General features: G+C 39.2%; 1 protein-coding gene across 4 annotated transcripts in view; it reads left to right on the top strand.

Moving 5' to 3' along the window:
- The window catches only part of Mid2 (midline 2), a 103,412-nt gene that overhangs the window by 66,339 nt on the left and 24,794 nt on the right, over nucleotides 1–12,279 (top strand). For all 4 annotated transcript variants that reach the window (XM_006528524.4, NM_011845.3, NM_001358367.1 and 1 more), the window contains exons 4-5: nucleotides 5,793–5,900; nucleotides 7,678–7,826. In XM_006528524.4, the coding sequence (XP_006528587.1) occupies nucleotides 5,793–5,900; nucleotides 7,678–7,826 (257 nt within the window). The remainder of the gene's footprint in view (nucleotides 1–5,792; nucleotides 5,901–7,677; nucleotides 7,827–12,279) is intronic.

Raw genomic sequence — 12,279 nt, forward strand, 5'->3', positions numbered from 1 at the left:
TTATTAAGGCGGGAAGATCCACTCTAACTGTGGGAGGGATCTATGTGGAGTCTTACAGTGAAGAAAAAAGGAGAGCGCCCGCCCGCTGAGTACCAGCGCTTCCCATTCTTGGTTTCTGATTGCCTATGGAATGTAGCTAGCTGTCTCCAGGTCTATCTGCTGTCATCCTCCCACAGTAATGTACACTGGAACTTTGAGCCAAAGCAAGCTCTTCCTTCCTGACCTTGCTTTTGTCGCTTATGTGGCAGTAGCAAAAGAAAAGTAGTTAATACAACATCTCTGAAAGGAGCTAAGGGTCTAGGCCACTTACATTCCAATAGAGAGTTTAAGCACTTGGCCAAAATAACTATTTACTTCAAAAAGATCTTTGTAACCTATGACATTTGTGAACACCCCATGTATTTGTTTCCTTGCAGTGACTATCAGTAAAAATCCTCTCAACAAAGGAGCTGTTGAAAGGTAAACAGTTGACAAGAGTAGATCTTACTTTACAGTTAGTCTTGGAGCTGAGACAGTCTCAGCAGTAGAGTGTTTGCTTAGCACTATGAGGTCTTAGGTTTAATCCTCACCACTCAAAAAGGAGGCGTGGTATATGGCTGGAAAACAATATGCAAGTCAAGTTCTTGCTGCAATTGAAAAGAAAATTAAACAACATGGAACCAATAAGACCTGGGGCCTGGCCAGGGCCGCCTGGGTACCTAGAAAATAGTGAGGCTAAGATACTTTGTCTTCAGTATCATGGAATGCTCCCCAAAAGCTTTCTGACGTAGGTAAGTTAACACAGGTTTGCAGAATTACCTCAGTGGTATCTTCAAGGAGGATAAATGTTTAAACACAAAATTTAGTGTAAATTTATATAAAATCATTTAGCCAAGCCCACTAACTCGAAACAAAGTCCAAAGAAAGAACTGGAGGCTTCCACACACCGACTAATCCGCCAAAGACATTTAATGAGACAACCTGAGTGACGTTAAATGAAGGGTTAAAATGTAACTGAAGTAACCTTACTGTATATTCAAATAAAACTGCAAACAAAACACTGGCCTTTCAAATGCCGTCCAAGCAATTTGAGTTGTTTTATTCACATCATGAAGACAGATTTTTCCCTGGAGTTTTTCCTGTTCAGAAATCATTTCAAGACCTTGCTCTTCTGGGCTGCTTCTTGACATGGAAACATTTTAATGTCATTGCTTTAGCCTTGATTTGGAGTTTTGCCTCTTCAGCCAACTTTCTGCTCTACTAGTTGTGCTTGGTGTGTGTGTGTGTTATTGCTGTTGTTTTAATGAAATGGCTCCCAATCTGTCCCCATCCTAGGTTCCACACTTCAACCTAAATTTTCTCAACAAAATATATTTACGATGGCATAACTACATACATACATACACACATATATGTATGTATGTATGTATGTATGTATGTATGTATGTATATTACTGGGCCAATTCTATTAGCAAATGTTCTGTAAGTAATCATTTTGCACAAGGCATTGTGCCAGGCACAGTGGAAGGAACAACGCAGTGGAAAAATCTCTTCTCAAGGAGCTTGGTGTTTAATTGAAGATTTTTGAGCAAAGAGTATATTAGTTATGTTTCTTGTTACTGTGACAAAATACCTGGCAGAAGCAATTTAAGTCCAGGAAGGTTGATTGTGGTTGGTGGTTGGAGAGAAGAAAGGGCAGCAGGAATGGGACAGCTGCTCACACTATGTCTGCAGTCAAGAAGCAGCTCACTGTGTCCTTTAATTCAATCTAAGACTCCAGACCATGGCAGGGGGCTGCCCACCCTCATGTCATGTTGACAATGAAGGCTATCATGAGATGATTCCTCATGTTTGACTTGTCCTCTTCACTTCCTAACAAGTTCCTTAATCCTCCTTAAGTTTGTTATTAGCCCATCCGATCCAATGCTACTTCTTCATTAAAAAAAAAAGTCAACTGAGGACTTCCATTATCTTGCTTTCCCTTACCCCTCAAGAACATTTGATGGAGAGGTGGTTCAGTGGTTAGTCTAGCGTGTTGCTCTTTCAGAAGACTGGAGTTTAGTCTTGAGCATTTATGGTAGGCAGCTCATAACCACCTGGGACCAGTTCCAGAGGTTCTTACACTCACCTCTGGCCTCTGTGTGTGTCCCGCCAGTGTGCATGGACAGACACAGTCACTTATGCACACAGAAAGTTCTTGACATGGACTCTCATTCAATCCTTGTTTGATTTTAAATTTCTTCCTTCTTTGAAATCGCCAACTCCTTCCTTTAATGTTTAATAGAAGGCTCATCTCATTCTGGTATGTTTCTCACTTGCTCACTGAGAGTGCCCTGTTTTCTTTCAATTTCTGTGTTTATAGTTGGCGTGACTCAGTTGGTACTTATGCTACCTTGATTTGTTTCTCTCTCTCTCTCTCTCTCTCTCTCTCTCTCTCTCTCTCTCACACACACACACACACACACACACACCATCCTTTCTCATTTAGATTACTAAGTATTTGAAGACAAGGCCTTGCGTAATGCATCTTACAAAAAGATGCTTAATAAATGTATGATGAAGAAGGCAAAGAAAGAGTTTTGGGCCTGCATGGAAAAGACTTATTTTGAGAACAGAGAATTCAGTTAAAGAGGCCTTTTGAAAAATGTGTAAAGGGTCATAAAGGAATTAATGTATTGGCAACTTGGCTCAGATCCTCATTTTATTACTAGAGGAACTTTAGGGAGATCCAAATGACAATAGAGAAGGGCTTTGGGACTATTGAGAATTTACATGGACTATTAGGGACAAGTTTGCTGCGAGACTGTTTTTAGTGATCTCAGATGCTATATAAAGTCTTACCAACATGACTCCCCGAGGTAGATGAGAGAGAAGACTATATGGCCTCAACCCTACACGATGAAGTACAGGCAACTAAGGAACTCTGAGATTGGGAGAAGTAGTCTTTCCCAGGGAAGTACACATCAGTTGCCAAATTATCAGCCCTGAAAATATACATACAAATAACATACTGATTGAGCATATTGTATTTAGGAACACACACACACACACACACACACACACACACACACACACACAAGCATATAACAACAATTAATGAAAAAAGAGGCCATGGATTTGAAGGCAAGTAGATGTATGAGAGAGGTAGGAGGGAAGCAAAGGGAAGGAGGAAATTATGTAATTGTATTAAAATATCAAAAATAAAAGAAAGAAAAAAGCTTTTTTTAAAAAAAATAGTTACTAAATCCAAGTAACTGTAATAACATTGTTGATAAAAGTGAGTAAATCAGAAGTGGATAGTAGATATGAAGGAAAAATGGTTTCATTATTAGATATCATATACAGAATTTATACTAACACAGAGAACCATTTGCACATATTAAAAGAGCAGTAGGAGTTGCCGTTTTTAGGATTATCATTTCGTTCACTCCAACAGATACTGACATAATGTCTAGGATGCATCGTTCACTATTCTGGAGATAGACAAAGCACAATCTCTGCCTCCAGACTTCCCGTTTAAGTGGAAAAGACTCTAATACAATTGCAGTGGTATGAAATAGCAAGCAGTATTACTGAATTATATGGAAAGTGTTATGTAAATGTAAGTAGGCGAGTGACTGATTGTGTAGTTACCAATGAGGAAAAGGTAAAGAAGAGATGATTGCAGAGTTTGCCTTGGAAGATAAATAGAAGTTTGCTCAATCACTGAGGACCCTGCCCTGCCAAATAAGAGGATAATCTCAGGAAAAAGCATCGCACAGGCAAAATCATGGCATTTTAGGGAAACAATAAGACGTCTAAAATGATTAAGGAAAAAAGGATGTCAGAATAAAGATGGGCAGTGCAAAAGGCATGGTGATTATCAGAAACTAAACACAGACGTTGTTACAGTGGACCCGAGAGGAAGGATGTGTTAAAAGTGCGCTGTCTGAGTGGATCCCTCTGGAACTAGTCTTGTCTCTCTCACTCCTAACTGTGTAGGCTTCAACGAGTCACTTAATCTCTCCGGGCTCATGTTTTCTTATCTGCTGAGTGGAAACAATGATACCTTCCATAAGAGATTGTTTGGGGGATTGAAAGGTGATAAATATAATAGATTACACTGGTGCCTGGCATACCACAAGTGTTCTGCAAAGGTTAGTCCAAGGACTAAATGACAAGTAACAAGGCACGGGGCTAGTCTCTGCTATACCAGTAGCTGCCTGAAAAAGAAATCTAATGGATTATGTCTATGTTTCCAGATCTCTAAGCAATGACCCTGGGAGAACTAGGTTGCTCTTTTATTCTCAGAGGAATGAGAGTTCCTTGAGATGATATGATATCTACTTTGGGAAAGTAGAGCTAACTTAGGGAAAAGCAGAGGAGTCTGAGAAAAAACAACCATGGAGAAGGGCCAGGGGAACTGTTCATTTAGAATAAATAAAAGCTGTCATTATCGCATCCCTCCTGGAAAGGAGTCATAAAGAAAAGTAATGTTGCCATTAAGTGGCAGACATTTTGCTTAGATAAATTTTATAATTGGGGCTGTGTAGATGGTTCAGTGGTTAAGAGCACTGTGTGTGTGCACTTGCAGAGAACTCTTTTCAGTTACCAGATGCTACATGGTGACTCATCTAGCTCCTTGAGTTTTGATGCTCTCAAGAAAACCATTGTCTATTTATCGGCTTTCTAGAGTTCTGCTCAAGTGGTCCTTGAATAGACTCTTGGGATGATTGTTCTTCTCTGGGTCACTGCTCCATGTGTTGCTGAAATGGAGGTGAACCTCATTTGACAGTTCCTGCTGACGGTCCTTCTCAGCTAACCTTGGGATTCATTTAACTGACCTCAGTTTGAAATATGCCTTTTGGTACTTAATTAAGCATTATGACAAGTTACTCAAATTCTCAAAGCCTCAGCTTCTGCATTTGTGAAGTGAGAAAAATTGCTTCTGTATTAAAAAGTTACAATGATATAATGATATTTTAATACATTAACTACTGCTACTGTAGTGCTTGGCATGTCGAGGTCTTCAAAGATGTTAGCTCCTCATCTCTTCTTTCCTCCTTATATCTTGAGAATCCCATGATCTCCTGAATTCATTTTAGCATGTCCTGGGGACTTTGTACCAACCAATATTACCAGTTGAGGAAAGGAGGTGAAGAAGTCTGTCCATGGAAAGACAATGAATAGTGGCTTTTTATTCAACTCATCCTGACTTTGTGGCAGAGATATGCTGATGTAGAGACAGTATCTCAAAATAGGAAAAGTATTTAGATATTGGATAGAATTTTTTCTCTAAGCCAAGAAATATGAGTAAAACATTATGACAACTATGTGAAAAATATCTACACATTCATGTTTAATGTAAAATCTCTCTGCACATTCACATATTTAAAATCAGAAAACTGAAAACCTTTTAAGACAGAAATATGTTATTGCACTGTAATCTTAATATCATTGTGCCTTTGGAAGAGGCTCTTCTTTCCTTGAGATACATGAATCTTCTTGCCTTCTTTTTGAAAGAACCACAGGAGGACAGGTTGATGGAGTACAGGGATTTGCACAGTGGGAAAAACATGTCCCCATCTCATCTGTCCTTCTGCCCAGCCTTCCATTAACCATCATGACCTACCAGAGGCCTGGAGAGCTTCCTATCTGTGGTGCTTCAATGCCTTTGCATCATTAATATCATCATCTCTACTCTTCTTCTAGGAGTGGATCTTATCGAGGGAGGTATGGAAGAAGTGCATGTTTAGCTGTCAGTCCGATCCTTTTAGAGCCAGCAGGGGACAAAAGCAATAATCATTGTGTAACACTTTGGACTTTCTTGGCAGGTGAATACTGCTATGCATGAGGCAAAACTTATGGAAGAATGTGACGAGTTGGTAGAGATCATCCAGCAGAGGAAACAAATGATTGCTGTCAAAATCAAAGAGACAAAGGTAAACCACAGTGCTTCAGTGAAGCCAAGGTGCAGTGACTTTTCACAAAAGTCAGAGTTCATTCCTGATGATTGCAGTTTGGAGTTGAAAAATAAAATCAAAAGGAAATAAGGTCATAGGGAGAGATACCAAGAAGTAATGTTTGGACTTTCCTAAGAGTCTGAAAAAAAATGGTGGCAGCTCTGGGTGATGCAAACATTCTATACCTCGACCTGGATGCTGGTTATGTACGTGTGTGTGTGTGTGTGTGTGTGTGTGTGTGTGTGTGTGTGTGTGATCATTTACTTAGTATGTGGATGATTTACTTTAGCATGCTTTAGGTTTTTTGTGTCCATTGGTGTTTTGCCTGGATGTATGTCTGTGCACCATGTGCATACAGTGTTCTTGGAAACCAGAAGAGGCTGTTGGATCCCTTGAGGCTGGAGTTATAGTCAGTTGTGAGCTGGTATGTGGGTGTTCTTGAAAAGAAATCGTTACTCTTAACAACTGAACTCTGTCTCTAGCTTCTTCTCTCCTATATTTTAAGGTAATGAAAACAAAGAAATGATGGTAGAAACATGAATCTGGTTTTCAGAAGAAATATGACCAACTTACAAAAAGTGTTGTGAAACTATTATGATTCTGTAAAAGGATGCATTCTGATATAGTAGAGGTATGCATGGTAGATCAGAACATGATGACATTGAAGCCAGGAAAGCTTGGAGACCTACAGCGATTTCTGGTATGAGTTATGGAAGATGTAAGCCTGACTAATGATAGAACATGGAAAGGAAAAGCATAATAACTGATAGAGAGAAAATGATCTTATCCAACTTATTAGCTACAATAGATGAAATAGAGCCAAGTCAAAGAACTGCAGATTTCTCTCTCTCTCTCTCTCTCTCTCTCTCTCTCTCTCTCTCTCTCTCTCTCTCTCTCTCTCTCTTTCTCTCTCTCTCTCTCTCTCTCATTTGTTTGCTTGTTTGTTTGTTTGTTTTTTGAATCAGGGTTTCTCTGTGTAATAGCCCTGGCTGTCCTGGAACTCGATTTGTAGACCAGGCTGGACTCAAACTCACAGAGACCTGCCTCTGCCTCTAGAGTGCTGAGATTAAAGGCGTGCATTATCACCCAGCTGAATGGCAGATTTCTAAGCAGGGAGCTAAAGAGTAAGAGTCAAAGGCATCAGGTGAGGCCATGCAGCTTCTAGATGTGTCTAGGCTGCTGGTAAATGATAATGATTATAAGGCCATGGTAAATGTGTAAAGTTATAGGGCTCACTTAATGATCAGTACTTTGTGTCATACTGGATGGTTGGAAGTAACAATGAGCTGAAGTTTCCAAAATTACATCGTGGTAGGTATATAGGCACTTAGAGAAATATATACATGTAAATATAGCTACTCATAAATAAAAATGAGGTACTTTTGTTAAATATATGTAAAAATACATTGCCAATAAAATGTAAACAATAATGATCTCCAGGTGGTAGAATTGCTTTTTACATTTGTGTTTAAATTTTTCTATAATTAACATGCATTGCTTTTACAATCAAAACAATGTTATTGAATCTGTAGATAACAGGGTAGATGGCTGAATGCAATGTAAGTGAACAGGTTATACTTTGGACAAGAGACTTAGCAGGCAGGGTGAGAAGGTGAACAGTTGTTTCGGGGCTCATGGGATATTAATTACCGTTATTTTTAGAATCACTACGGCAGATCTCCTTCATGTTGTTTTATTGTTTTTAATTAAGCGCAGTATGTTTTATGTCATCTTTTCTCCTACCAATTCTCTTAAGGTTATGAAACTGAGAAAGTTGGCACAGCAGGTTGCTAATTGCCGCCAGTGTCTTGAGCGGTCAACAGTCCTCATCAACCAAGCTGAGCATATCCTAAAGGAAAATGACCAAGCACGGTTTCTGCAGTCTGCAAAAAACATTGCCGAGAGGTATGTGTGCTCCTGATGTTCTTTTGAAATGCCTGCTCTTGTGCAAAGGGGCTGGCATAAAGTCACTTAATTCTCTTCAGGCATTGTGTAGTAGCTGCCACCTGAAGATTTTTACCAGCTAGGTAATTATTGAGCCTTAGTGACAAATCACCCTGCAGATTTCTGGACCCCTTTCTCTGTCTTTGCTGCCTGCCAGCTCTTTTAATGCATAGCCAAACATAGGGCTACCTCCTGCCGTTAGCTTCCTGCTAGGTCTTGAGCAATCTGTGATAGTTGTGGTGTGTGGGAAGACAAACTCCGGGCTACACTGATAGGATGTGCCTTTCCTAAGCCTATGCATGGTTTTACTTTTTTGAAATCAATTTCGCCCCCACTATCTTGCCTCCAATTCCTCTCCTATCCCCCATGCTAATTTTTTCTCCATACTTCACGCGACCGACCTCCCTCCCTCTCTCTCTCTCTTTCTCTCTCTCTCTCTCTCTCTCTTTCTTTCTTTCTTTCTACCAAACCCATTGAGTTCATTTATTGTTGTCTGTATGTGTGTGGATGTATGTACAGTTTTTGTTGTTTGCCTTTAGCTTTTTCTTGCATAAATTCCTTAGAGAAGTAATTCTTTGGCTTTTGCTTAATCTCTTTGTCCTTTGAAAGTTAATGTCATGAACCTTGTATCAGAGAACTCATGAATCATTAATAATCAACCTATTGGCCCAGAGTCTATGCTCTAAAGTAAATCATTACCCAATTAGTCACCAATTATTCAAGGGGCTACAGTAACCCATTAGTCCAGATATGGTCTTCTTTACATATTCCCCTCTCATTCATTGAAGACTTGTTTTTAAGCTCATGATCTTCCCATTGGTACTGCCATCATTTTGAGTGAGTTCACTTGGACAGCTAACCTATGTAATATGCTTACCTAGCCATTCACCTTCTCTGACATCTTCTCCAGAGACTTCCAACTCAGGTCACTCACTTCCTAGGCAATCATCATCATTGTCATCGTCATCATCATCATCATCACTTAAAATCACAGCCATAAGTTAAAGCATCACGTTTTCTAAACACAGCCTCTTTTTAAATTCAAATACATCTTTTCTTTATTAAGTTGTATTATTTCCTATTTTTACTAGTGACCTATTTCTACTTTGTTCTAAGTTTATTTGGGCTTTATGACTTATTACTCCAGCTATTATATTTTCCTAATCCCCTTTCCCATTGCCCTTTTACTAATCACCCTGACAAAATCCTATACCTGAGTCAGCCCAACCATCTCTACTCTTTTTCATGCCTATATTTCACTTTCAAAACTATGGTAAAGAAAATTTGCACAACCAAGGATGAATCACAGTACTTAGTGCAAAGTACTGACTAGAGTAAGTTGGTTGGGTTGGTTCTATAACTAAGACATTGTGAATAGTGCTGTAATAAACATTAATGTATAAGAATGTCTATGATATGGTGACTTGGAGTGTTTTAGTTGGGTCATACCAATTTTTACTTCTTGAGTAACTTCCATGTTGATTTCCATAGTAATTTACTAGTTTACATTCCCACTATCAGTATATAAGGGTTTTCTCTTATCCACATCCTGGCCAGAATTTATTATTTCTTTTTAAGTGGATACTATTCTGACTTGGATAAGATGGAATCACAGTGTAGTTTTTATTTGTACTTTTTGATCGCTAGTGAAGTTGAACATTTTTCATGATTATTGCTGCTTGCATTTCATCTTTCTATTTTTGGGATTAATGGTTTGTATACATGTATGTATTATGAAGGTGAACATGTGTTTTCCTACTCATAATTGTATGTGTGTGCATGTGGCAAGAAGGGGACAACCTTAGGTGTCATTCCTGAGTCTCCATCCACTTGGTGGTTTTGAGACATGGTCTCTCACTGGCCTGGAATTCACCACGTAGGTTAGGGTATCTGGGTACTGTGCCTCAGGGATCTACCAGTCTGCCTTTCCAGCACTCGAATATTAAGTGTGTGCTACCATACCTAGATGGCTTTTTTTAAAATTTGGGCTCTGAAGATATTCTAGATATTAACCCTCTGACAGATAAAAAGTGAGCAAAGGGTTTTATCCTAGTCTGTCTATCTCTTCACTCATTTAACTATTTCCTTTGCTATACAAGTTCCTTTTAATTCCATGAGATCCCATGTATCCACTGTTCACATTATTTCCTGAATGACTGGTCAAGTTGTACTACAGAGCCATATTAATTAAAATAACTAACATGATTCCTGACTAAAAAACCAGAAACATAAATTAATGAAATTAGAATAAAAAATTCAGGTATTAACCTGTACAACTGCAGCTACCCGATGTTTAACAAAGACACCAGAAATACATATTGGGGCGAAAAAGCAGTCTTTTCAACAAATGGTGAGTTGAAAACTGGGTGTCCACTGTAGAAGAATGAAACTAGACCCACACCTCTCACCTTGCTTAAATCTTATCTTCAAGACCTGTGACAGTGAAATTGTTAGAGGAAAAGGCAGGAAAAACATTTCCATACACGAGCAAGGATACGATATTCTGTGTCTTTGAGACAGGCTCTCAGTTTTAGCCCCTTGGCATGGAACTTACTCTCTACCCCAAACTGTCATCAAATACTGGACAATAATCCTGCCTCAGCCCCCTAAGTGCTACGATTATGGGTACGAACTGCCACCCTTGGCTTTCTTAGTTTTCTTTCTGTCTTGCTAATAAAATTAAACTTTTAGCACTTGCATTTTTATTTCCAAGAGTTTCCTTTTTAAAATCTTCTATTGATTCTTTGAGAATTTCATACAGTATATTTTGATCATATTCACCCTCTCTCCAAACTTTTCTCATAGTCACCTCCACCTCCTTAGCTACCCAGCTTTGTGTTTTTTTCTTTTTGTTAACTGATCATGTACAGTTTGTGCTACCCAGATAGTCTTGAATATGAGGCCTGCCATGAAATGGAGTTGATCGACCAGGGGTTACACTGTTAAAGAAACCTGACAAGCCCTTTCTCAGCAGCTATCAAATGCAAATAGCTCCTCAGCTGGGGCTGGGACTTCATGCCCATCTTCCCTTTTCCATTCTGAGATTTTTGTCTGTACTGAGCTTACACATGCCTTATGCATGATGTTAGAACTGCTCTGACTTCATTTGTGCAGGAGGCCCTGTTGTGCCCAGAAAACAGTTTGTTTGAAGTGCTTCAGTACTTCAGACTCTTAAAATTTGTATGCTTACATTTCCTTGAAGATCCATGAGCCTTGAGGAGAGGAATATGATATAGGCATCCCATTTAGGGATGTGAGTCTCTGTGTTGATTGCTTGCTGTCTACTGCTAGAAAACATCATATGGAAACTTACTGTGGTAGCATATCTGTCTGTTTGTCTGTCTACCAGGTCAGTGAGATCTCATAGATCCTTCAGGACATTACAGACTCTTGCTGTTACTTTTGGTTACCCTCCAAAACTTGGTGGTAAGAATTTATTGCTGAAGACACCACATACTTGAGTCGAGGTACAATAAGGATTGGGCTGTCAGGATGTACCTCCTGGTGCAATAGTGGCACAAGTTCTGTGGCTATAACCAATCACTGTGGTTTGCATCAAAGGCCTGCTTCCGGAGATGGGAGCCATAACTGGAATCATTAATGAGACCAAGAACTGGGGTCAACAACCTGTGGTTAGTTAAGTCATAATCCCTTGGAGAGAATTTACTATTGCTGTGCTAAATAAGATAGTATTATAATGACTCCCAGTGAGTTATTGCTATGCCCATAGACCAATGCATCTCTCAGCCCTCATCAGAGCAGAAACTTCTTGATCTTTGTTTCTTTCTTAACATTCTAATCTTATTTTGTGCACATAAACTATTTGCTTGTTTCTTTAGAAATCCTGTTTTCTCCAAGTTTATTCCTTTGTTAATAGGCATTTAGATCCATAAATATGCCTCCTTTAAAAGGAATTTAGGAAGCTGGGCATGGTGGTGTACGCCTTTAATCCCAGCACTTGGGAGGCAGAGGCAGGTCGATTTCTGAGTTTGAGGCCAGCCTAGTCTACAAAGTGAGTTCCAGGACAGCCAGGGCTACAAAGAGAAACCCTGTCTTGAAAAACAAACAAACAAACAAACAAACAAACAAACAAAAAAAGCATTTAGGAGACAAGTTGTTAATAAATGAAAAATAATTTATTGCCAGTTTAGCTGAACCAAGGAAAGATTTTTAGATTCTTTGAGTCTTTTCTTTCTTTTTGTTATTTATTTATGTATTTATTTATTTTTGGTTTTTCGAGACGGGGTTTCTCTGTGTAGCCCTGGCTGTCCTGGAACTCACCATGTAGACCAGACTGGCCTTGAACTCAGAAATCTGTCTTCCTCTACCTCCCAAGTGCTGGGATTAAAGGCATACACCACCACTGCCCAGCTTTCTTTCAGTCTTTTCTATTCAAGTGTAATAATGCTATAGC

Source organism: Mus musculus, chromosome X, assembly GCF_000001635.26.
Source record: "Mus musculus strain C57BL/6J chromosome X, GRCm38.p6 C57BL/6J".
NCBI classification, from domain to species: Eukaryota; Metazoa; Chordata; class Mammalia; order Rodentia; family Muridae; genus Mus; species Mus musculus.